The 25777-nt window shown below is 34.2% G+C and overlaps 4 protein-coding genes across 6 annotated transcripts in view; 2 read left to right on the plus strand and 2 right to left on the minus strand.

Annotated features, from left to right (window-relative positions):
- Window positions 1-699: 699 nt before the first annotated feature.
- On the minus strand, window positions 700-14294 carry LOC125052368. Of its 3 annotated transcripts, none has more exons than XM_047653173.1 (8): window positions 13896-14294; window positions 10459-12865; window positions 9488-9746; window positions 7964-8080; window positions 6579-6688; window positions 6279-6411; window positions 2933-3174; window positions 700-2341 (listed from the first exon to the last, which is right to left on the minus strand). In XM_047653173.1, the coding sequence occupies exons 1-8, from the start codon at window positions 14008-14010 to the stop codon at window positions 2257-2259; spliced, it is 3468 nt and encodes a 1155-aa protein (XP_047509129.1). In that variant the 5' UTR covers window positions 14011-14294; the 3' UTR covers window positions 700-2256. The 3 variants fall into 3 exon arrangements, with proteins under 3 accessions (XP_047509129.1, XP_047509130.1, XP_047509131.1); XM_047653174.1 differs by lacking the exon at window positions 13896-14294 and adding an exon at window positions 13564-13846; XM_047653175.1 differs by lacking the exon at window positions 10459-12865 and having other exon boundaries at window positions 13896-14004.
- Window positions 14295-16090: 1796 nt separating this feature from the next.
- LOC125052309 (probable phospholipid hydroperoxide glutathione peroxidase) lies at window positions 16091-17708 on the plus strand. Its single transcript, XM_047653065.1, has 4 exons — window positions 16091-16250; window positions 16439-16644; window positions 16958-17121; window positions 17410-17708. The coding sequence occupies exons 1-4, from the start codon at window positions 16162-16164 to the stop codon at window positions 17551-17553; spliced, it is 603 nt and encodes a 200-aa protein (XP_047509021.1). The 5' UTR covers window positions 16091-16161; the 3' UTR covers window positions 17554-17708.
- A 124-nt stretch (window positions 17709-17832) lies between these two features.
- LOC125052308 (delta(14)-sterol reductase TM7SF2) lies at window positions 17833-21961 on the plus strand. Its single transcript, XM_047653063.1, has 3 exons — window positions 17833-19839; window positions 19930-20350; window positions 20832-21961. Exons 1-3 carry the CDS (start codon window positions 18607-18609, stop codon window positions 21116-21118), a joined length of 1941 nt encoding a protein of 646 aa, XP_047509019.1. The 5' UTR covers window positions 17833-18606; the 3' UTR covers window positions 21119-21961.
- Window positions 21962-21998: 37 nt separating this feature from the next.
- LOC125052325 (Kv channel-interacting protein 4-like) overlaps window positions 21999-25777 on the minus strand; it is a gene marked incomplete at its 5' end in the record, with an annotated part of 101107 nt that continues 97328 nt past the window's right edge. The window contains 3 exons of the mRNA XM_047653093.1: window positions 21999-24714; window positions 25036-25248; window positions 25687-25760. Of these exons, the coding sequence (XP_047509049.1) occupies window positions 24604-24714; window positions 25036-25248; window positions 25687-25760 (398 nt within the window). The remainder of the gene's footprint in view (window positions 24715-25035; window positions 25249-25686; window positions 25761-25777) is intronic.

Below are 25777 nucleotides of genomic sequence, written 5' to 3' on the forward strand. Positions count from 1 at the left end.
ATTGGTATACGTTTAGGATTTTATAACTACAACAATGATTTAACTTCAATACCACCCAAATAACATAAAATTCTTACATAATACAACAGTAAAAAGGTATTAAGCGACATTAGAAAAAGCAACAAACGCATCCATAGACAAAGTTTTAACTTTTGATGTAACCAACCTTACGGCGTAATCAAAGACTGAATGATAACAAAATCGGGGTCAGTTTGGCGTTGCTTCTCTATCTTCTACATACAAATTATTCCTTTCCCTCTTTCTTCTGTCGGTAGCTCATGTCTGAGCGTCATGGTTAGCAAGGAAACATCTGGAGCGGACAATCTGTTTCCCCCAATTTCTATCCAGCGCCACTCTTTTAACAGTGTATAGCTTTGAGGACGATGAGTCTTTCACTTGATCAGTCCATCTGCTCTGATCTTTTGCCTTCTGTGTTACCAACCACGATCAGTTTCTCCAAGTTGGAATCACCTCTCCCCTTCTCGACCAAAAAAGATATAATTCGCTGGAGGCATATGGTAGATAGGCGAGTCTGTATATTATTATACCACTAAATAGCTAAATAGTACGAGATCCGGCTGCATTATTAGTGCGCTCATGGGTTATTTGCTAAAAACCAAGTTTTTATGTATATTTATTATTTATATTTATATTATAAGTTGCCTATCAAAATTTGGCCTATACTATACTAGCGTATGTTTAATGAAATTATTTTGTATTGATTTTTGGGAAAACATTTCGTTCACTTGTTATTTAAATAAAATATCGTCGCCTGTGCGACGTTTTTAAGCCATTGCGCATGCGTCGAATGTTAGTGTTCTCAAACTGAATAGATGCGGCATTTTTATTCTAACATAAAAAACACGAAATCATTCATTGTCGTCAAAATTCTATATAAAACATTAGTTTAAAGTATTATTAATAAAGTTATATTGTAGACTGTTAGTATATAGACTAAAAAGAAATAGTGGATATATAATAGGCATTTTAAATAAAGATTTGAAATATTAAAAGAAATTAAAGAATCCATGCTTATTCATAAAGTCGCTTCTTACCTAAAACATAACAAATAGAGCAACAAACGAACTACAATTACACAAAAAAAATTGTACAGTATTTTTAATTGTACTTATATCTTCCATAATAATGGTCAGACGTATCAACTGATAAAATTGCGTTACTTAACTTGTTATTAACTACATGTTATTAAAATAACTATCAAACCTGAGTAAGTGACAACTGGGTAAGCGAAAACATGAATCCTGTATCATGTATAAGTGACGGACATTTTTCACGAGTGAACCTCTGAAAGCGACAGTTAATCGTGTTTAACTTTCGCTATTTAGGGGTCGTTTAAGTATTTTTCGTAGAAATTTCGTAGGACTCTTATTTAATTCAAAGCAAGTGTGCGTCTATTTGCTAACAGAGTTGTAAGCGAGAAGCTCGGGTTAGTGAGAAAGCTCTGTGAGTGAAAATAAGATCGCGGTCCCTTGAGCTCTCACTTACCCAGGTTTGTCTCTAATGAAAAAACCCGTAAAAATAATATTACCGTTGAATTCTGTCAAATTATGTCATTGTGCGCTATTCCAGCCTATACATAGTGTATATCCGTTTCTTTCTATCAAATTATATCCACTATATGATGAAAAGGGACACACCAATAGAGCGTAAGAAGTGGATAGGATTTTAAACTAAACAACGTTTTAACAATAAACTGTGGTCCGTGGGTTTTGTGACGTTATTAATTTTAATATTTTAGCCAACTAGTTAAATTTAATCGGTAATTACGTAGACACATTTGAGCTACAGTTGAGCTGTTTTTAAATATTAATTATGAAGATGACCTAATTAGGCCACCAAAATGGTTTTGATACTTAATATTAGATATTTTATAACTAGAATCTTCTAATACAACACTTATTTAACCCTAAATATCTTTATAAAGTGTATTATAATTATAGCAAACATATAAAACATCGGTAACTTGGGGCTCAAAATCCGAACGATTTACTGAATATCAACATAAACAAACGGTTTAACATGAAGCCTCTTTTGATTTGTACATAATATAATATATAACAAAAGATATAAAAAAATATATAATATAAATAACCCAAACCTGCTCATAATTAAAATTCTAAAATCTGTCAGAACTCGATCCACACATATAATATCATTAATTCGCATTTTAATTTAACCAGCTTTTGTGTACACGTCAAACACTTTCATAACGGGCCGTTAAGCTCAATCCGTTGGTTAAGCCCGTGAGGTGATCTCGTCCGTCAGAGGGTGGTTAGCGGTGACTTTGGCGGCCAACAAACCTAGGTTCAACTCGTAAAACCTGAAAAAGAGATTACATCTAAACATCGGTAGTTTTCCAACTCCAGCTACGCTTCGCACAATTGACTATTGAGCACTCTCAAAGTAATGCTCTCGCGTGAATCGTGATACTCGCAATCAATACCAACTCAGTGACAGAAAATTGACAAGAGTTTTTTCTTTAAGTTGGCATTTATCGAAGTTTTGTTTATTTATTATCGTTAGTAATATTATTTATTGTTGAAAAATTTGTAAGACTTTCGTTTCGGCTTTCCATGTTTTAGTGGCAAAGAACATATTTATCGAGATGAAGAAGACACAATCTTATTTGTTTATAATTACGAGAATAAAAATAAAGAAAATTACTCAAAACGTAAAAAAATGTTAATAAAATAATCCAAATCCAAATTACTTAAAATAAGCGTAAATAGTTTCAACCGATTATTACTGTTTACCACATTACAAGACACTAATGAGATTGCTAACTCTCAAATATTTTTTTTTCAACACTGAACTTAGCGCACTTCGCTGATGCATTTGAAAACTAATAATAATTAAGCTGCAGCATAATTCGCCATTGTGCGCCACAGTCTGAGTGAAAGAGGAGACTCACGCGAGGCCCCTCTGCTTGAGGCGCTGCATGACGGCCGGCTTGACCTTGGGCCCCGCGGGGCTGTGCTTGCCTCTTCCCGTGAGGAAGAAGAGAGTGTGGGAGGTGACCCCGTTGCGGCCGTTGATCTCCTTGAGCTTTCTGATATGGACGTCTAAGAACAGGTCCAGGGACTGACGGGCCTCGCCGACGCGGCAGTGGTGCAGGTCGATGGTCGCGTTGTTCTTGCAGCGCTGGGCGTTCACCTGCGGGATCGTCAATTGTTTATTCCGATGAAAAAAGAATATAGAAAATATATTTTGTCAGCTCAATCTCCATACATAACCATAGACAAATACGGGGCCCCATTTAGGAAAGAGAGACCGGGGCTTTAATCTCGGGGCTTCCACAAAAGAGACTTCGGGTGAAAAGAAACAACGGGTTGCACTCCGGGAGTACCGGCAGAAGTGAAAACTTGAATATTAACGCTGTGCATTTTTGATATTTTGGAATGGTTGGGGAATAATTTTGCACGAATTGCTTTAATTATCAGTATAAAAGTAATATCATTTATGTGGTAGAATACAATATTTATTTATTGCGCTATCGTACAAACATCACAATTTATATTGCATTAAATACGCCGCGCCAGCTGTCTACTCTCCATGCGTCTTACGAAACCTACACAAAATAATTAAAATAAGTATTAAATCTTTCAATTAGGAAAATTCACAATTTTTTAAGTTGCCATTTTTTATTCGCGTCAGTCTGACCAAATCGTTAATAATAAAGCTTTAGACGTTTCGCAAAATTAAACCTTGATATTGACTTAAGGTCCAATTCTACATGCATCAATGTATCTGAGGAAAGAGGCAAATGAATTAAAACCGTAACATATATATATAGCACGAAGGTTCATAATCCTTTAAAACAACATCCGTCTTACGAATTTGTCCTGACGCGAGTATAACATTTTTTACCCATTCCAAAAAAGTGTACAACGCCTCTAACGAAGTTTTCACTTCAAAAAATGATTTAAATTCCAACTAATCAACACTGGTAAAACAACATTTCTTTTTGAATAAAACACTATTTTGACCGGATTGAAGTTATGTATTATTATAAATTTAAATTTATTATAAAAATTTTAGTGCGTGGTCACGCGTAAAGCACGCGAAACGTCGGATAAATTTAAAATTATGTTAAATAGTTGTAAATTTATAATAATACATAACTTCAATCCGGTCAAAATAGTGTTTTATTCAAATGAACATAAGTTATGTTAATCAAAGACAAAACTTTTCTTTTGATATTTTTTTGTACAAACATGATTGTATTGTTCTTATGTAGTCAAGTCCACATTTCAATGTCAATGTCATTGCTAGGGCGGCGTCCATGCGTCGGGTTGTCTCTCTCTCTAAAATATGGCGAGGGGGCCGATGGCTGGCCATGCGTCATACTCGTGAACGGGTGCTACTGGTGGTGACTGGTCGTACTTGAATTCGTGTATGCGGTGTTGTTAGTTATTTCGATTATGTCTTTGCGTGTTGTTCCCACGAGAATGTAAGTGCGTGCTCCTATTTCACCATACCTCCTGCTGATAGAGGACAAGTCTTTGTTTTTAATTTATTTTAATTTTATTAATTACTTAAGATGTCATGTGGAACATGGTGTTATGGTGGGAGCTACAGGTACAGTTACAAACTTTGTGAAAAACAAAAAACTTGGCGATTAAAAAGTGTGGCAGAGAGTTTATTGCCAGTTCTTCTCTTCCGTTCTACGCCCTTGATTTGAGAACTTGCAGCAAATGTAAAATTAAAAGCATTGAATGTATATTTCTTTTTTGACGTTCATAAGTGTACATTGTGTTACCTATATGAATAAATTTTTGGCGTTTGAGTTAAATATTAACAGAAATCATTGATCTGTATTTATATTTATGTTTGTTAAATACTAAAAGAATCAACTCGGTTTGACAATAAATTATAAATTGAAAAACTAAACTAAAACAAAAACAAAATAAAAGAATACAATCTGTATTGTCTTTTATTGACATAACTTTCACACATTTAATAATAAAACAATTTTTTACTGGATTGAAGTTATGTATTTACAATTATTTTTCATAGTCACCGTGACCACGCACGCTGTAAAGCACGCGAAAGCACGCGAAACGAAAAGCTTCAATCCGGTAAAAAATTGTTTTATTATAAAACAAATGGATCAATTTATTCGAAAAATAATTTAGGGCCACGGGGCCTCCACTTCTTTATTTCCTTGAGGCCTCCAGAACTCTAAATCCGGCCCTTAACAAATTTATATGTGAGTACTAAATGTCGCTTACCCTAACTTGGTATTATAGAAATCAAAAATCATGGCGTTGGGCAAGTGTAAATCGCGATATCAAAATATATACAGTGGTACAAATATAAACTTACTTATTCGAACCTTATAAACTCGTTGCTACGTTGGTATAACTATCGTGTGTAAGATTTGATGTTTATATGTTGTAGCTTTTATGGAAATTTTAATGAAGGCAGTGAATAATAACAAAACAATTATTGATTTTTTCTTAAAAAACGCCCGACTCTGTACAATTTCGAGTAACCTCGTCCCCAACCAACGAAATATAAACTCCAAGCTGAGCCAAGTATACAACAAAAACTTTAGAGGTTTTTAAACGATATTTAGGGCCATATGAAGCGGTATTGGTCTGTTATCTAAAGCTGGCGGCTTCAACACATTTACACTTTGTGCTTGTGTAGTGTCTGTGAATAAGCACGAGGCGTGACGTCACACTGAATATGCATCATGAAAATACTGTCTGTCTCTCTCGCGCTCGGTCAAGCTTATGAGTATAAAAGAGATAGTTATTGTTTTGCTTTTGCTACTGTTGATCTTTTTTCTCATTATTATTTTGTCTGTGATTGTTTACTTATTTGGTTGGAGGTTAGAATACTTAGAAAAAAATGTTTTATAAATAATTGATTCCGGCAGAACATTAACAGGACAATCTCGTGAAATAGTGTACAATGTTTTTAATTATTTTAAGCATCTTAATAAAAACAGTTTAATGAAAGAATTGTTAGTGGAGTACGCAATCAATATAATATAATATATTATATTATCGTATATTATATCATATCCAGAAAAAAACACAAAACCCAATCCACCCAAACTTACTAAAACCAGACTAGACTAAATATATAGCTTGGCAAAAAAGTCATATTTTTAAACATACTGTATAGTGAAATTGCATTAGTGTGAGTACTGTGAACGTGCCAGCTTTCGATAACCGACCTATATGTAGGTGGATTTCCGTATAGAAGTTGTTACCATGGTAACCGTAAGTTAAGCCAAAAACACTCACGTAAACCAGCGAGTTGGCGGCCTTGCTGTTGGCCTGCTCGTGGAGCGCCGTGTGCATGGCTCCCAGCTCCGAGTAGTAAGAGGCCACTGGCAGCATCCCGCGCTGGATGTACTCCTGCGCCTTGCGGTAGTTCCTGGAACCGAACAGGCCAGTTCATCAAGTTTTAATACGTAAATGTACGAGACTTCGGACTAGACGACGTACGTGTACGTATACGTGAATTCTAAAAGTTGCACATACTTTTAAAATACCCAAAAACGACTCGTTTGAATCGCTCTGAATTGTTTTTAGGCCACTTACTTTTCTCTCACTGCCAGATGTCCATTCGCCTCTTCCCTAAATCGTTCCACGTCCGCCATCGTTAGATTCGGTTCCATCGGAAGTAACGGCCATTCCACTTCGGACAGAGCCTGGAATGCCCGATAATTTCAATTAAAACCAAGTAAAATTAAATCAATTAAATCAAATCAAAATCAAAATACGTTTATTCAATTTAGATGCTTCTTAGAGTGGAGGAGTCTTCTTAAAAGGAGTCATTATAGTCAATAAAGTTCAGTGTACGTTTGAAAAATTAAATAAATAAATATTTTTTATTATTCAAATGTTTTTTTTTAAATTATGTCCAATGCCGTAGCATCTTCCGTGGGCAACTTCATTCTGTTAATTTTGTGTCACGGTGCGCGCATCGTAAAATTTCACTCTCATCAATTTTCCATAACGCGTCTAACGTATAACTTCAAAAAATACTACGCCATAATAACTTAGTAACACACTTTTTTTTTCATGCATGTCTAGGATATCTCTCAGTGCAATCTGCTCCACAATCAGAGAACTAAAAAGACTAATTGCAGAAGAGTGGGAACGTATTCGTCAAGACGTCATTAAAGACGTCGTGGAAAGAATTCAAGCTGTGATTTTGGCCAGAAGTCACCCTCGTTATTAGGTTTTTACATTATAAACAGTATTGTACTTAAAAAAAGTAAAGAAAAAAAATCTTGTCTTTATTTTCGATCACTTCTACTTGGCCGTCTAACGAATTCATCTACTTTCACTAAAAAACTGCCAGAATTCACTTCACGCGTATTTATTTACACGATTGTAAGTATAATTTCATTTAATTAAGTGAAATCGACCTTAGAACCTAAGTTTTCCCAGTTTTTTTGAAAATATATAACAAGGGGCAAACGAAACGGGCAGGAGGCTCACCCGATGTTAAGTGATACCGCCGCCCATGGACACTCTCAATGCCAGAGGGCTCGCGAGTGCGTTGCCGGCCTTTCAAGAATTGGTACGCTCTTTTCTTGAAGGACCCTAAGTCGATTTGGTACGGAAATACTTCAGTGGGCAGCTGGTTCCACACAGTGGTGGTGCGCGGCAAAAACTGCCTTAGAAAACGCTCAGTTGTGGAACGGCGGACGTCGAGGTGATACGATATTACAATGACATGACAAGGTACAATAAACAAAAGTAGGTGGTACATGGCAGAGAGTGGCAAAGTGCAGACAGAAATTGCGGAATTTAGTGGAGGCTTTTTCCAATAAGGGTGGATGGATATTTAGAAAGAATAACATGACAGAAATAAAATGTGTCTTAGTGTAAAAGTATCTGAAATAGATGCCGGATTTTTTTGGCAAAAGAGTTTATATAAATACATTTTATAATAATGATTTTATTAACTGGATTACCTTACGCTGTTCTTCAACCAAACGCTTCTTCCTGTCCATCTCTTTTTCCATTACGAACTTATTGACACCATTCTTCATTTCTAGAATGTTGGACCTCCCCGTCGACATTAAGAGGGCCTGAGGACAAACCACATACTAACTAAACAGACATGATTCGCATCTATTCACTCACAATTTGTGGAGCAATCTTGATAGTCGTGTACCTTTGTTTAAGAAGCTCAAAATTTGATCTCTTCCCTGTATGTATATTTTTGAAATTTACTTATTCGTTGACAAAAACATAATGGGAGAAATTGGCTGTGCCAAAAAAAAATCTGGAATTGTATAGGAAAAACGCCTTTGATATGGCAATCAAGGTTTATACTAATTTACTAAAAACATTCAAAGATAGAGTTTTTTTTTAAATATCGACCTAATATAACTTTCGGAAAAATGTATTATTCTATTAATGATTATTGGAGTGTATAGGTCGGTTATCGAAAGCTGGCGCGTTCACAGTACTCACACTAATGCAATTTCACTTACAGTATGTTTAAAAATATTACTTTTTTGCCAAGCTATATATTTTAGTCTACTCTGGTTTTAGTAAGGTTGGGTGGGTTGTAAATAAATAAAAATGTGTCAAATACATATAAATATTATGTGCATACGAGGGTGGATCCAAAAGTACCCGACCAAGAACGTAAAAGAGTAGTTTGTGTAAATAATTTTTCATTTTTCGACATAAGCTCCATCTAGATCAACACACTTCACTTTTACTTCACTAACTATTCTTTCAATACTCCTCTTAGAAACCCCAATCGCATCTGATGTCAAATTAAATATAACATTTTTTCATTAAACTGTTTTTAATAAGATGCTTAAAATAATTAAAAACATTGTGCACCATTTCACGAGATTGCCCTGGTAATGTTTGAAAAAAGATCAACATGTATAAAATAATAATAATATAAAACAGCAAACATCAACATAAACAGTAGCAAAAGAAAAACAATAACTGTCTCTTTTATACTCATAAGCTTGACCGAGCGCGAGAGAGACGGACAGTCTTTTCGTGATGTATTTGTGATTGTATTTCAGTTTGACATCACGTCTCGCGCTTATTCACTGACACTACACAAGCACAAAGTGTAAATGTGTTGAAGCCGCCAGCTTTAGATAACATACCTATAACATTATAATGAATATTAATTTGATAACGTAATAATATATTTTAATAATGTGATAATGTGATGACTGATGATAAAACAACATAAGAATGGACAAAGATGATATGATTGATAATGTACATAATGTAATATGTAAAATTCTACCTTTTAATTATGTTAAACAGACTTGCACGCCATTATGTGTGGCGGAATATGCGAAGTTTAGATTATACCACCATCATATTTTTGTACCATGTTCTTACAAATAAATTATTAATAATATTTTTACTTCAGCGTCAAAGTCTCCGTCACCACCTGGAGACGTTGTCTCTCTTTTTGTTCTCGAAAACGTTCCTCCGATTGTAACGAAACATACCTCTACAGTATTTTGAAAATTGTTGTCGTGCGCCATCAAGAGCTCCGACAAAATATCGGGAGCCACGTCCGGGAACAGGTTGTATAGTTTCTCCCTCGTCATCTTTGCCGCCAAATCCGGTGGCTCTCTGTTGCGCCATTCGGCAATGTCCTTTTGGTACAGCGAAAGAGCGAAATCCAAGTCCATGATCTCTTTGAAATCCGGGACTTCCGGCTCCTTGCCGTTCAGGAGCATTTCCTCTTCTTTCGCAACTAGTAACCTGTTGATGAAATGAATGAACCCATTAAAGAGAACTTGAAGATATTACCTTGCATATATTCGGTAGTGAGCTGATCAATTTAAATAAAAGCATTATAAGCAATAAATTACTAGCAAAATCTAAAATTGGATTAATTTTTTTTTTTACATTTATGTTCACTTACAATAAATCACAATTGTCATGTATTTTAGAATAGATAGCTTATAACATATACTGTAGATAAACATTATATATGATGTGGTGAATATTTATCTATCTATACATATATATATATCTAAAATGAATCCCTATTTCCCTTGGTGACGGCATCACGTGCTGGACCGATTTCGCTAATTCTTTTTTTGTTTCGTTTGTTATTGTCAGGAGGTTTTTATGAAAGAAAAAATTGCGCGGAAAATTGGAAGATTTAAGAATACTTAACCACCATAGTAAGTAATCCTGACTTTTATTGTTAGCAATTGTTTTTTTCAGAGCAAAAAATTTACAATACATCTGTTCCCGTGTCGGAGTACCAACAAAACTATTTATATACGCGCCACGAAAAAGCAGAAAAGGCAGAGATAAAAGAGCCTCTGGGATTTTATTAGAGTATCCCTTTTCCAAAAAAAGAATTCGGGTCCACTAGAAAATAACTAAAATGCAATTACCTTTTACTGAAAAGGCTACCAAGAACTTTACTGAAAAGGCTGAAACATTTGAAAGGACCACAAACCTGGCGAAATCTGCATCCTGCTCGATCATTTCTTGGCTTTGTTTCGAGTCTTTCTCGACCTGATGCATCATCGACTCCATCCACAAGGCATTGATTTCGTTCAAAATGGTCACTGGCATCTCCAATTTCGGCTCAATATTTTCAGGGTACTTCATTCCTTCTCGACCGAAAATCCCGTCCAACTGCTTTATAAAATCCATTCCGACATTAATGGTAATAGATTTCACGACATCACACGGTGATGTGGAAGAGCCGGTGTCGTCGTCGTCCGATGTGTCCGAATGCAATATCTCGTCTCTTGTATTATTTGACGAGCCAGAAGTGCTCGGCAAATTGACAGCCGAGTGGATCTGTTGATTCTCTTCTGTGCCATCGGCAGTTGAGCTCGTGCATGGTTCGCCATTACGTGCGTTCTTCATCTTTAAATGATGCTCGGAATAATGATTTTCAGAAATTACTATATTTTCTTCAATTTGACGCTTCAATTGTAATGAGGCGTCAGAGACGGCTGCATCTCTGCGTGTTCTTTTAGGTGTCGCTTTTGGCGTATTTTCCGCGCTGACTTTTGTTACTATGGGGTTGTTTTCCTGAATGACTGGACGATGATCAGGTATGATGTTATACGCGGCGAGGCACCCGCACTGCTCGACGTTTTCTGCATCCTCCTCATCGTCCGATGAGGCCTCTTCTTGAATTGAACAAAATTGATTGTTGGTCATGCCATCTATTACGATTTCGACAGCCCAGTTAACATCGCCACAGCAGTTCTCGAAAATATCCCTTAGTTCTGTAGAAGGAATATTGCTAAACATCTTTCTGAAAGCTTTGAAATGCTGTTCCGCGTTTTGACATCTAAAGGGCTCCATAGAAATTATTTCATTACTCGTGGTAGTCCCTTTATCGAGCATTCGTTTTATAGGTATTTTTTCTTTTTTCTCAATAGTAAATTGATTTATGTCCCACGCTTTACCCGAAATAACTTTGTATTGGTCTTTAATTTGAGAGAAATCCATGTCCCCTGCTTCGATACACGTACTTCTAGATGTTTTTTCTGGAGCTAATGTATCCTCTGTAAGAATCTCCCGGGGGGTTTCAGGGTCCACCGTTAGGAACCTGCTCCAATCATTTGAATGTACTGCAGGAATTACAAGTTGGTCAGAGACAACTTTCGGTGATTTCTCTATTTGCCTTTTTCTCTGAGGTTTAGATGTTGAAGATTCAGCAATTCCAGGACTTGATGTTGTTGCTTTTTCGGAATTTAATACTGCAAGTTTCTTAGTTTCATCCCAGTTTTCTCCATTATCCCACTCTTGCTCTAATTTTTCAATCTCTTCTATACGTTTTTCAATATCAACACAGTTTGTAGAGAGGACATCAGAAGATGCAGCTTCTGTTTTAAGATTGGAGCTGTTGTTATCTGATGTCTCTTCAATGTGACAGTTGATATCTAAAGGATCTGAAAGCTTTTCTTCAGATTCCAATACACGGTTTTCAATTGAATGAGAATCAGGGTCTGGAGTTGTAATAATCGAACCCTCATTTCCTAGGGTTTGGTTTTGTTGGTTGTCATTATTAGATTCACTTTCACTTCTTTGAAGAGATGCTACTGTGGGTGGTAGCAACTCCGGATATATCCTAAAAACTGGCGGCGTCATTTCTGCCGAATAGTGTATTCCTAAGCCTTTTATCATTTCCTCACCTGTTATACCTTCCTGCATATTATCCACCATTCGTTTTATTGTATGAATTGGTACATTATGAGAATTTCTTTTAAAGAGTTGATATGCATTTCTCGCCCAACGAGTTTTGGGAGAAATGACATGTATAAAATAACCATTGCAAACTCCAGCCCTTACATAGGGCTCCATTTCCCACGGCTCAATGTTTGTATTATCAATTATGACGGGACTTACGCCACTTGTCATTGCTCTAAATGCTCTACATTGATTCCACAAATGGGCATCTTGTAGCTTATACTTGTCAAAGCAATACACACCTCTAAGCATAAAATAATCATCGCTACTTAATAGGTGTTTATCTTTTATGTGTGTATCACCAACAGTCATCTTAAGTATTTCCCGAGCTAAGTGCGTCTTCCCACATCCAGGAGGGCCTCTCATCAGAAGTAGGACCCTCCAACCATTATTACATTGGGTCACTATTTTGCTCACATCTTGTATGCTGTTAATTCCAATTTGTGTAATTTTCTTTATATTTTGTGTATGGGGTTGCACATTATGAGATATACTAGAGTAAGACATCTTTGATTCCGTAGTATTCATATTATTAGAAGTCTCAGGAACACGAGTAGAAGTATATTCATCATGAAATTGTGATGTCTGTTGTGACCCTGATGCTTCAGTATTGTCACCTATGAAACTCATAATTGCATTGGCTGATTGCTTAACTAAAACAAACAATAGTAATTATTTAATCATTTGTATGTTGTTGAATATATTTTCAAGATTATGAAGTCTTAAAAGTGGGAAAGCAATGGGATGACATCATTTGTGAGGATAAAAAAGTATTGGGTCTGGCAAAACACAACCATGTGAAACTGAGGTCATTTAATATAAAAACTAAAGACATCATAGAATATTTATTACAATAATAGGTTCAAAGTTAGGTTATATTAAATAATGCTTGAATAATATATAATACTGCTAATATTTAAAAAAAACTTTGTTTAAAAAATTAGTAATGGCTAACAGAATGCAAGTATTTTAGTGAACAATTGTCACAAACTAGTACATTCTTATAAGTATGTAATGTAACTAACTAATATAGTATACTATGTGCTTAAATATTTAATAGATTTAATAAAATAATAATAAATATTTATTATAATTAATACAATTGATATTAATTGTTTCCATTTTTTGTGTGGCATATTTACCAACCAACATACATACTTCTAATCTGATCTTGAATCATCAATTTACTATCAAAAGTCTCTTTTTAAAGTTATCATTCTTAGTTCAAAAAATTGAGGTTTCATAGTAAACTCAGTCTTTAAAATTAACAAACCCCTATATTTATACACATTGTAGAAGATGAAAATAAACAAATAGAAATAGAAAAATGGATATTGCATAAGAAACTTACAGTTATAAAAGAGTACATTTAACTCAAGTGGACTTCAGTACAAGTCACATAAACGGTGTAAACAAAGAAATCAATAACTTGTGATCATGTTATGTTGGTATTCCACCAACTGTTGATGTATATATAACATGAAACTATATAAACATCATATAAGAACTACAGAATGAACTTTATTTATACTATATACTCCAAACTCATATAAGTAATACATTACTATACATTAGATCAGAATAATAATGAAATATATGAAGGTTAAAATAAATAAATAAACATAATATCCGCCTTCCGATATCCATCAAATTTTAAAACGAAATAAATAAATAGTAACTTACGATCACCATTATAGCTAATAACAACAGCTTCAATTACATCTCTTTCAACAACGCCACTGAAAGTATTAAAAAGTTTATCAATAATATCGCCAAAAATCGTCACATCGTCTTCCATTCTTGCGAATTTGTATTAATTAATGTTTATAATTAAAAATACTCTTGTACTGGACATAAAGTAGTTAATATATTTGTCGAGAGCTGACTTTTTTTATTCTGCTTAAAATTGTCCGCCTTTAATTTGATAATGTATAGTTATGAGTTTATGGCTTATGACTGTATCACTGGTATTTTGTAATTTGTAACTTCATAGTTCGTCGGCGCGATCGCTGATTTGCCAAAAACAACATTCCTATTTAGTCTGTGACTGCGAGCATATCTAAATTTAATAAAATAAAATTATAATGTTTTTGCTACATCTATGATTTAACACCCTAATGTTTATGGCTATGTTCACATGTAACGCGCGTTAACGCGCGTCAACGCGCGATCAAATTTGAAGAGCGTTCAGATGATGAGCGCTAACGCGTTGCGAGAGTACTCGTCAGTCTAGTTCTGTAGAACGTAGAAAATGGACGTGGAAGAGGCTATTATTTTGTGGTTATATTATAAAGAAAAATATAGAAAAAGAAAACGTACACATTGGGTTCATCCAATTTTGAATAAAAATACAAATTATACTTATTATATTTTTTATACAAATTTGCTATATGCCAACTTGCTGACCTTTTTTCTACTTCATCGATTAGTAAGACGATGTCAATATCTTCAATTTCACTCATTTTAAATGCGAGAACAAAATATAATTACGAACATTAACGGACATTACATTAATATTAAAGATCACGATCACCTGCGTCTAGAGACTTTTTCTCTGAGCGCCGCGTTGACGCGCGTTAACGCGCGCTCATGTGAACAGTTGTATGAAAATACCACAATGTCTAGTCGCGCGATTTGAAAACGCGCGTCAAGTTTTTGCCATCTGAACATAGCCTAATACAACTGCATTATAACATATTTTGCATACCTACATTAAACTTAAATGTGATAATTATTTTTTGCATTAAAAAATATTATAACCGCTAGTTACGTAACCTAAAGGTGGGAACTGACCAAAGTTACGTTACTATTAAGCGCAAACCAAATGGATATTTGTTTCAAGATGTAATTTTGAACCCTCTGTATGATACTTATGTTACGGCCTGGCCACGGGGATCGGCGGTGCGAATGGCGAAGCGGGAGGCGAGGCGACTATTCACGCTGCGCCGTTTGCAGGCCACGCACCAGTCACGTTCGCCGCCGCGACCAGTAAGGAAGTTCGACAGCGAAATGTCTTTATCGAAATTATCTCGATATTGCTTGGAAAGTAATAGATTTTTGGTTCAAGACCTAACATTTGGAAGAGATTGTGGAATAAATGATTTAAATAAGAATCGAGGTATAGATGGAGAATTCCACAAAAAGTACGAGAAATACAGAATATATACAGAATTTTTTTTGTATACCAGAATGAGTATTGAAACCTTCGATTATATTCTTATGAATATTCAAATTTCAACCAGAATTGGAGAAAAATGTTAATGCAAATAGAATTTTAAGTGCCGCTGAAAAATTATGGGAATCTGGAAATTTTATTTTTATTTCTTGCCACAATCTCTTCACAACATGCTTAAATTAATGCTGTGGATGGCCAGACTTCCAAATAGCTGGTCTAGCCAGTATTTTAGTAATAAAAAACTCTGTACCTATTCATTTTTCGCCGCGAAAACGACTAAACTTATTTAATCCCTGCTCTATTCGCCGCGACTGCCGCTCGACTCCGTGACGTGGCTCGCGCCGTACTGATTCATGCCTTTGTAGTTTGTTGTTTGCACTTTGCCTCGCCCGCCTCGACGCCAGTCGCCCGCGCGGTTCGCTCAGTAGTTAGTACATTTCGCCGGTCGCATCGCCGGTCGCCGTTGCGCGTGGCTTGATTAGTACATTGCTATGAGTTTATTTCAGTCGCTAGACGCTTCGCCGCACCGCGCGAATATTCGTATCGGCGAATGTCCTGTGGCCAGGCTGTAAAAGGCCACAAATCCTAAGTCTTGATAGACACGGTTGAAAGAGAGGAGCAGTCTCGATAGAGATTTTGCTCTGAACGTCCTGTCAACGTACTGTCAAGTGTCATGAGTCATGACCTGTGAGTCAACTCATGGTTAAAAACTAAGAGACCGTATTTTACATCTGTATACGAGTCGAATTATCAAATGCCGATAAATAAATAAACATGACAATCGGATTTAGGTCTCTTTCGAAGCTTGTTGTACCTGCTGTAACCAATTTATATTGTGTTTCACGTCTACAAATAAGTACTTTGTGAGTTTATATAATTTAGTATCTTATATTCATAATTATATGTTCTGTTAAGGTTGATCTAATGATTATGCAATACTGGCCGAATGCAGAAAAAATCTCCTAAATAACCTTTACCCTAATGACAATGTAATTGCACGACAGCTTAGTTTTTTCATTATTAATTGTTGCCCATTGTGGCGATATTTCAGGAAAATGACAGATAACAACCCTGATTACAAAAGTGCTTCAAGCATTCACGAATTTACGGTAAAAAACATTAAAGGTGAAGATGTCAAATTAGACGTCTACAAAGGTCATGTTTGTATTATTGTAAATGTTGCATCTCAGTGTGGTTTAACAGCAAATAATTACAAACAACTCAATGAATTATTCGATCACTACGGTGAAAGCCGAGGTATGTTATAATTATGTACGTCAAATTACCACCTGATTATATAATTATTATAATATCTATCCCTTGTTTATTATACGTTACTTTGCTTTTTTACCTGCCGCGCATAATAATCGTGATCCCACCTTCTAGATAAAAGTACTTATAGATTTTTTACATTGTTATTATTATAGACAGCATTATTAATTAATAATGTAAAATATTAAAATTAATATGCACAGCTAATACTTAAACAGAGTTGGATAAAAAAAAATTATGCAGTAAGAAGGTAATATTTATTATAATAATTATTTTATAACATAGGACTCCTTTTCAGGTTTAAGGATTTTAGCATTCCCATGCAATCAGTTTGCTGGACAAGAACCTGGTAATTCAGAAGACATTGTTTGTTTTGCTTCGGAGCGTAAAGTGAAATTTGACTTATTTGAGAAAATTGATGTGAATGGTGATTCAGCTCATCCATTGTGGAAGTTTTTAAAGGTGCATTTTCTATTTTTAATACTTTATCTATAATGTAGCTTAGATTAAATATTAATATGTGAATTAAAAAGTCTATGTTTTGTTATAAAAATCTACTTTTTCTATGCATAAAATAACATTGATTTTTTTATTTATAAAGTATAAATTATTCATTAGCATAAGTTGGACTCTGTACAATAAGCAATCTGCCTCAATTTAGTAGATAATACTGTTTAAGCATCTAAATGCGACACAGAATATAGAACTGTATTTTAATTTACTCCTAAAAATATTTCACTTTTTTTGTAGAATAAGCAAGGTGGAACACTGGGTTCGTTCATTAAGTGGAACTTTACAAAGTTCATCATAGACAAAGATGGAGTGCCTGTGGAAAGACATGGACCAAATGTAGATCCTACAAACTTGGTCCAACACCTTGAGAAATATTGGTAAATTATACACAAAAAAATAAACATTTATTTGAGCATTGTTTGATATCTTGAATATTGTGCATTTTAATTTTTTGTATGAATTATGTTTTCAAGCATTTGTTATAAGTTATATTGTTTGTTAAAAATAAAATAATAATAAATATATATTTATATGAATAATCTGTTTGATGAAACCCTTTTAAAAGTTGGAGTTTACAATAGAGATAATAAATAGCTATCTAATGATAAGAAAATCATTTGATTTGACTTTCTATTTAGTTTGTTGATATGGGAATTAGTTGATATAATGTCAAACTTAGGCAATAGCCTAAGTTTGATCTGAACCAAAATAATAACTTTGGTTCAGATCACCTGGTAAAACACCTGAACTGACTTTGCTGTGGCCTTCAATCTTCAATAGATTTAAAAGAGTTCTTACTATTATTATCAGTCAATTAAAAATAAATTTAATAGAATATATTGAAATAGACAAATTTAATTTTATAATTTTAGATAATAAAAATATTTGGCATTCGAGATTATAGTGATCTTGTGGCAGCGGTAGAGGATAAATTTAGAGATAATAACCACAGATTTAGTAGAGGTAAAATAATAGCGTGTACTGTTATGGTTATCTACTTACCACTATCCCAAGCCGGTTGTGACGCTTCTAGTGGCTTTATACTGCTCTCTTTCTAACTTGCACATTGAAAAGAGATAGCGATTACCATATCCGGAATCCTAATATCACAACGTCTTTTAGACCAATCAGAATGGATAGTTCTTTTTTCAAATTATACAAGCGTCGTTGTGTACTGACTACTGACGCATGTTGTAGCGTTGCTTATTGATATTGTTTTGAATATATTTTATCGAATTGTAAAATTTTGTAATTAATATGAAATTCTATGTGCTACAGGCACAACGATTGCGTGTTTCAATATTTAAATTCATTTTATAATCATTGGTATTGTGAATATGTGTCTAAATGAAGTAACGATCTCGTTGCGTGTGGTGGCGTGATAATTTTAGCCATTTAAACAAATAAGTTGTGCATCATTGTAAACTATCGAAAATGTCTACAAGAAGTGGACGTGTGAGGGCTAGTATAGTTGATACAAGCCCTTCTCGCAGAAGAAAAGTTGCATCGCCATCGCGTTCTCCCGCCAGAAACCGTAAAGAATCTACAGAGCGTACAACTCGCCAATCACCTGCTAGAAAGTCTCCCAGCCGTAAACCTACTTTGAAATACCCAGCTCGTAAGTCTCCTTCAAGAACAGTTAAAGAGAAAGACGAATCTGTTTCAAAGTCTCCCGCAAAGCGGGCACCGATGCAGAATGCAGAAGTCAAGTTGGAAGACTTCTCTGCGAAACTCGAAGTTTTTCGTAGTACACGGTCCAAGCGTATTGAGTATACTGTGAAAGATATACCAATAAAATCAATTGAAGATGATTTAAATGGTGTTGATAGCACAGAATTTAGTGAATATAGTTTGAGAAAGCGCCGTTCAGTTGATATCGCTCCTAGACAATCTAGTCGGCTACGAGACTTGGAAAATGTACCAGACATAAGAAGAAGTTTAAGTAAATCCTTAAGCAATTCCTTAAGTAAATCAATTAGCAAAACTATTGATACTTATTCAGATGATGAACCTGAATTGTTATTCCGAGGAAAATCAACATCTGTTGTAAGAAAATTATCTACACCTGTTCCAAGCACAGTTTCATTGGCACAAGTTAATAACAAATTTGAGTTTGGTGGGATATTTGGTGCTATAGCTTTGATATTTATCATACCGCTAATTGTATTTGGGATTTTAAGTTCATGTACTAAAGTGTGTTCTCACAATATACACTTAGATTTAACTGTGTATAAAAATACAATATGGTTTACTGTGCCCTCATTGGAGATTATTCTTGTTCAAAACATTTTACAAGCTGGAATTCATATGTTACCGGTATTGGGAAGCAAGCAAGTAGATGGTGTAGGTAAAAAGTTGGGTTTCAATGCTCTTTTCGCAAGTATTGTTACACTAACCATACTGTTTTCTCTGCATTTCTATAAAATATTCAATATTAATTTGATCTTGGACTCTCACTTACAGCTGGGAGTTGTATCGTTTTTAATATCAGTTGTTTTGTCTGTGTTTCTTTATTTGAAAGCTAGAAATATGAATGAAAATGATTTGAATCCCTATGGAAATTCTAAATATGCAGTCTACAATTTTTTCATTGGTCGAGAAGTCTACCCGCAGATAAAGAAATTTAATATAAAGTTATGGACCTATAGAGTGTGCAATATTACCACTGTGAGTATACTTTTCTAAGTATTGTAAAAAAGTAAACATGCCTCCTTTATAGCATATATATTTTTTTACAATGTCTTATGTTTGTTTCAGCTTATCCTACTGGTTCTTGTATTAAAACAGAGTTTTTATGTTGAAGTGAAAAACCTTGAAAACATAAGTTTGACTAATTATCAAGAGATACTAAGCGAGGTGCAATACAGGCCAACACTTGCCGTATTCACATTGATGCAAATAATATATGCTCTATACTTTGTTATCTGCGAGTACAAGGTTATATCCACATTTTACTGGCAATATGAGGGGCTGGGATATATGCAGTTAACTGCAACAGCATTATACCCATTTTATTTTACAAGTATATCAAAATATGTCGCAGACTCTGGATTAAGTTTACGTACAAATACTTTGATAGCAGCAAGTGCATTATTCTTATTTGGATTTGTCTTTATGTATGTGAGTAACGACATAAAACACAGGTTCAGGAAAAATCCACTAGACCCGACGACAGTTCGTAAGTAACATTTTTCCTGTTCAGATGATTTATTAAATTAAATAACGTTTAAATGTTCTTATGACTCAGTGGTTTATTGTAATAGATAAAAATTAGTTAAGATGACGCCCTTATATGCATCTATATTAATTGTAGAAAGTTTAAAGATCGGCGTTGGTATAAATATTTAGAACAGATACCGGCAAACTTCTTGAGAATTAAACAAGGGAGTGGGGGAAAGTTTTCCAATCGCGGGACACAAACGTCAACTGATTTACCAATCACGCGATCGAAACGTCACTCTCCCGCCGCCCCTCCTCCCAGTGATACCTAAATATCGCTTCTGCGCAGGCAAGGACATTAATTGTTCAAGATGTTTGCCGGTATCTGTAGTTGACGACTGAGTTTTTTGTGTAGGAATAGTTGTCATTTTTTTTCAATAATAGTCGTATCAAACTTCGCATTTATTTTACAGATTATTAAAGTAAATATTCCGTTTCAGATCTCGACTCGATGCCAACGTTTCACGGGAAGAAGCTTCTTCTCTCCAACTTGTGGGGCTTCGTGCGTCATCCGAATTATTTGGGGGATATCATTATGCATATAGCTTTAGCTTTACCTGGCATTTTGTCTTCTCGGCCCGTGGCTGCTCTTCCGGCTTTACTCCCAATAGTCGTTTTGATACATCGAGCCTGGCGGGACCATTGCAGGTGTAGGAGGCGTTACGGGGCCGCCTGGCAGAGATATTGCAAACGGGTACCCTCACTATTATTGCCTAAAATACTCTAGTATATGCTAATAGAAACTATATTATTATTTTGTGAATTTATAGTGGTCTTTGCAAAGAATATTTTTCAGGTCAAATGTTTTAGAATTAAAGGAATCCGGGGCCAAATCACAAACGAAAGGCTAACTAATGAGAATATATGCTTAAAATGCTGATCTATAATTTTTATTTTTAGTAAACTATAGAAAAATATTTTACAGATTATATACATTTATAATTAGGTTACATTAAATTGAAGGTTATTAAATTTAGATTTTATTTAATAACGTATAAAAATAATATAGGTATGAATTATTTTTGCCATTTTGGTCCCACCGGTTTGAGATCTGGGTTTATTTTAGTTTATGATTTAGAGTGGATCGATAGTCTATAGTGAATTCTTTTTATAGAAATGAGATATCTTAATCATTAGTTTTAAGGTTTGCTCAAATGGTGTCTCACAGATTTTGACAAGTACCTTGTTGTATTTTAGTTTATATATACTATATGATCTAAGAATTGACAATTTGTGCCTCGTAAGCGCTTCAAAAGCATGTATTTCGAATTAATCTTAATTTCGGTAAGAAAGTTTTTATAGGGTTTTATATACAATATATGTACTGATAATATAACTACTCATAACGGTAGTAATACATATTTGTGAACAATGCTCATGTAGTTAATAAAATGTGTAAACAAAAATAGATGCCAAAGTCCACGTGAAAATGGAGTACAATTAACTCAAAGTACGTACATAGTTTGAAATCAATGCATTTCAGTTTTAGTATACTCTAATTAGTTTTTATACAATATTAGTAATGTTTATGTAATAGTGTGTTTATTTCCAATAAAATATTTGCCCTTAATGACTTTTATTTTTAAGGATTTACAAAAAAGCACCAGTTTATTGATTTATTTATTTTCTATAAAATACACATACAATTTGTAAATAAACAATTTAGTATTTTCAAATACCTAAATTGCAGATCAACCCTAGACAACATTCATGTCAACACACAAACATTTTGGAATATATTAAGAATTATATCTTATATTTTTGTCAATAGTAAAAAGCATTGCTGTTCATCAAAATAGCTAAAAAAAACAAATTTTGCGCACTTAGGGTCGACCCCTGCCTTAGACTTCAATAATTAAAGTTAAACACCTTATAATTAAACATACTTGTGGCTCTCACGAATGAAAGCGACGTCACTCTGTTTACCAAACGATTATGATGGCTTTCACAAAGAATATCCATGCTTTTTACTATTGGATATTTCGCGAATTTACTGGTACGACATTAATAGTTATAAGTTATAACGACACTTCAGCTTTTAGGATTTCGTATACTAATTATTTAAGTGGAGGGTTCTATCTAGGTGAAATGTATTCCATAAATTGTTTAATTAAAACGGCCCTTTCAATTATTTATTATGAAGTAACGCCTGTATAGAAAAAGCAATTCCTTAACATCACAATATCGTACCCAAGAATGTATATATTTATGCACAGTAACGAATAAGATGTTATTACAAATCCGTCAACGTGCTATTTGTAGATAAGGTGTTCGGTAAAACTTGGAACAAGTTTAATCGTGATATGTTTTTTCTAAACCGTTTTACAAAATTTGTATTAATTACAATGACAATGTACTTAAAGCGATTAGTACTAAACTATTAGGAATATACAAATTATGTAATCGGACATTAACGAACAATATAGGCCATGTACTGCCATTTTGAATGAACAACTATTAAACTATCTCTTCAAATTAATCAATATCATATTTTCACGCAGAAATTAAAGATTTTTTTGGCACGAATAATAGGTATAGAATTACAACGTACATAATCTATTTACATTTATTACTTTTGAACTATAGACGACTATAATTTTAAATAGCGTAACTTCTTAGGACCAACTTTATTTTTTAATTTATCATAAGACTTGTTTTTATTCTAGTCATATACATACCATAATGCAACAAAACATCTAGGAACGGGCTTTCTTTGCAGATTCATTGATTGCAAATAAGTAGTTTACTTTGGGAAGACGATATTTTAAGCTCGACCATCGGAAGGTTTATTTATAGAATAAGTTAAGTGACAAACGAATCTGAATAAAATAGAAGGATGGTACCAACTGCGACATAGGAATGAAGATATAATTACTAATCAGCCAAGGGTGGTCGAAATGTTTCTAACGTTGCTGTTACTTGTCTCACACCTAACTACATAAAAATTACATGTTTATATTTAAGTATTTTATAACATTGTTTATTTTTCTCTATTTATTTGGTTCCTTTTAACACCCACTATGAAAATATACATTTACGTCTAGAACAAATATTTACATCCGAGTATTTACAATAATTGCAGATTCCATTTATTACCTAGGGTACCTACGAGTAGATACGACAGACAATTTATTCAAAGGTTTGTATTACAATAATACATGTTGACAAAAGAACTTTAATTGAAAGTGTACAATTCAGATTATAATATATGAGGAATGGCAGTGGCCTTGATTATGTATTTATTACACATTACATTAATTAAATAAACGTCCGTTCTCGATATATTATTGTGTGCGTTCACAATAAAATAACTTATCCTGCATGAACCCATTTCCATTATACACTTTAAGGAAGGTAATTGAAATTTATAACACAAATGATTTTTGTGGTTTTAAATTAAAGACTAATGCTGCTAGAGTTTATTATTAATCAAATTTACATAACAAAGTCATGGACTTGCGATTACTCTGTAACTTCCGATAGCGATCACGACAAAAGTTTCGCGTGATCAAAAGGATACGACTTCGGCGCTATTACGGATATTGACAGAACTATATCGAAAATTACATCGAGATAGGTAAAGCCACGTTGCTTACGGGCGGTGATGTGTGATACGATTTATTCCAAACAAGACAATTCGTAGGTATATAACAATATAATATATATAGAAAAATTTCATTTCATATTATCTACGAAAAAATGGCCGGAATAATTTAAAAGAGGGAAAGAGATAAGCTTGATACAGCGATGAGAGAAGTATCTATATACGAAATAAAAACATGGTCGTAGAAATCCAAAAAGCGTTTTGACATCTTTAAATATCAGAGATTAGTTGAAGAAATTCTTATGATAAGCTCTCTTAAAGATGGCCTATAATAGGATGATAAACAACGAGAGACAATTTTTCCTAGACATTAAAAGTGAATAGTTCGAAAGAAGAATTTATTTGGAAAATTTCACGACATTCATACTACTGTATTGTTACAAAAATATTTTTCAATATAATTTCCATAAAACTACTTACATTCATTACGACATCGAAATTAAGGGAATACATTAATTCACTATATTCGGTACTAACTACGACACGTTAGACTTCCTGAGATTTTACAGAACTCGTAATCAATTAGGGTTTATACAAAAAAACGGGCCTATTAATAATAATATGGTGGTTTAGCATGCGCGGCGTCTCGGGCGCCTCGAGGCAGGGCGTCAGAAGTTGCTGTCAAACACTCCCATTGAGCGAATTATATCTTCGTCGCGTAAACAGCAGTCTAAGAATTCGTCAAGTGTAAGGACCCCGTCACGATTTAAGTCCATTTTCTGAAAACAGATTTTCTTATTTAAATGCTAACTGTTAATGTGGATATAAGCGACTCCTTAACCAAAAGTTTTTTCGTTGTGTCGCGATCACTATATTCTTATTATTTAACAGTAAATAAAACCACGGAAAGTAAGATATTTTTTGGAATGAAACCCTCCAGTGACATTTAGTAGTATGAAATTCTATCAGGCGCTTTATAAGTTATATAAACACTGAACCGTGGTGGTTTACAGTATGTAATTATTTTGGTCCTTTTGAAATAAATATTCATTCACTTTGCCGTTACTAACATAGGCTACGTTAAACACAAAAAAACCTACTTGAAACAATCTTTCGACTTTTTCTCGAATGGCATCGTCGTCTATCATTGGTTCCACGATCTTGCCCATTAGATCATAAATTGCGGTTACTATTTCAGTCATTTCTTCCTTCGTTATATACCCATCTCCGTTGATATCGTAAAGAGAGAATGTCCACTGCAGCTTCTCTTCTATAGTTCCTCTCGATAGCACCGATAAACCAGTAACAAATTCCTGAAGAATAATATAAAACATGAAAAAAATAGGCTTATACTAAGATTATATACATCACTATTGATATCATGAATCAGATTGTATAAATCACTATTTGAAGGCCAAGAATCACTTTGGGTCGTTGCGCCAGTCGAGTGAGTATAAATAACTATTGAAATTTCAACCTAGAATTTCTAATCATTAGCCCGACATCCTGGCATAGGCACTACACCATTCTGGTCAGCCACAACTCTGTAACCGTCTTTAGGTAACTTTGTTATTCATAAAATTATAAATTAAGCCTACTTAAAACGTTTTTGTTCAAGTTTCAGAGTTTTGTATCTGTACGGTTATTATTACGGTAACTTCGACGATTTAGGAATTCGCCACGCTTATAAAACTAAGAAAGCCCGAGTGAGCAAAATGTATTGCCGTAGCTCGTACCTACAGTATCCTTACCTCAAAACTGAGCAGTCCACTCCGATCTTGGTCCAATGTGTTGAATACGTAATGTGCATATTGAGCGGTATTCGCTGAAAAACATGAGACC

Source organism: Pieris napi, chromosome 9, assembly GCF_905475465.1.
Source record: "Pieris napi chromosome 9, ilPieNapi1.2, whole genome shotgun sequence".
NCBI classification, from domain to species: domain Eukaryota; kingdom Metazoa; phylum Arthropoda; class Insecta; order Lepidoptera; family Pieridae; genus Pieris; species Pieris napi.

Coding starts and splice junctions, on each gene's coding strand:
- LOC125052368 (XM_047653173.1), bottom strand. CDS start 14,010: ATGGAAGACGATGTGACGATTTTTGGCGATATTATTGATAAACTTTTT. Junction 6,412..6,578: donor CATCTGGCAGTGAGAGAAAA/GTAAGTGGCCTA, acceptor GTTCGGTTCCAG/GAACTACCGCAAGGCGCAGG. Junction 3,175..6,278: donor CCGCCAACTCGCTGGTTTAC/GTGAGTGTTTTT, acceptor ACGATCCCGCAG/GTGAACGCCCAGCGCTGCAA.
- LOC125052308 (XM_047653063.1), top strand. CDS start 18,607: ATGTCTACAAGAAGTGGACGTGTGAGGGCTAGTATAGTTGATACAAGC. Junction 19,840..19,929: donor GAGTGTGCAATATTACCACT/GTGAGTATACTT, acceptor TGTTTGTTTCAG/CTTATCCTACTGGTTCTTGT. Junction 20,351..20,831: donor ACTAGACCCGACGACAGTTC/GTAAGTAACATT, acceptor ATTCCGTTTCAG/ATCTCGACTCGATGCCAACG.
- LOC125052309 (XM_047653065.1), top strand. CDS start 16,162: ATGACAATCGGATTTAGGTCTCTTTCGAAGCTTGTTGTACCTGCTGTA. Junction 16,251..16,438: donor CGTCTACAAATAAGTACTTT/GTGAGTTTATAT, acceptor GCGATATTTCAG/GAAAATGACAGATAACAACC. Junction 17,122..17,409: donor CATTGTGGAAGTTTTTAAAG/GTGCATTTTCTA, acceptor CTTTTTTTGTAG/AATAAGCAAGGTGGAACACT.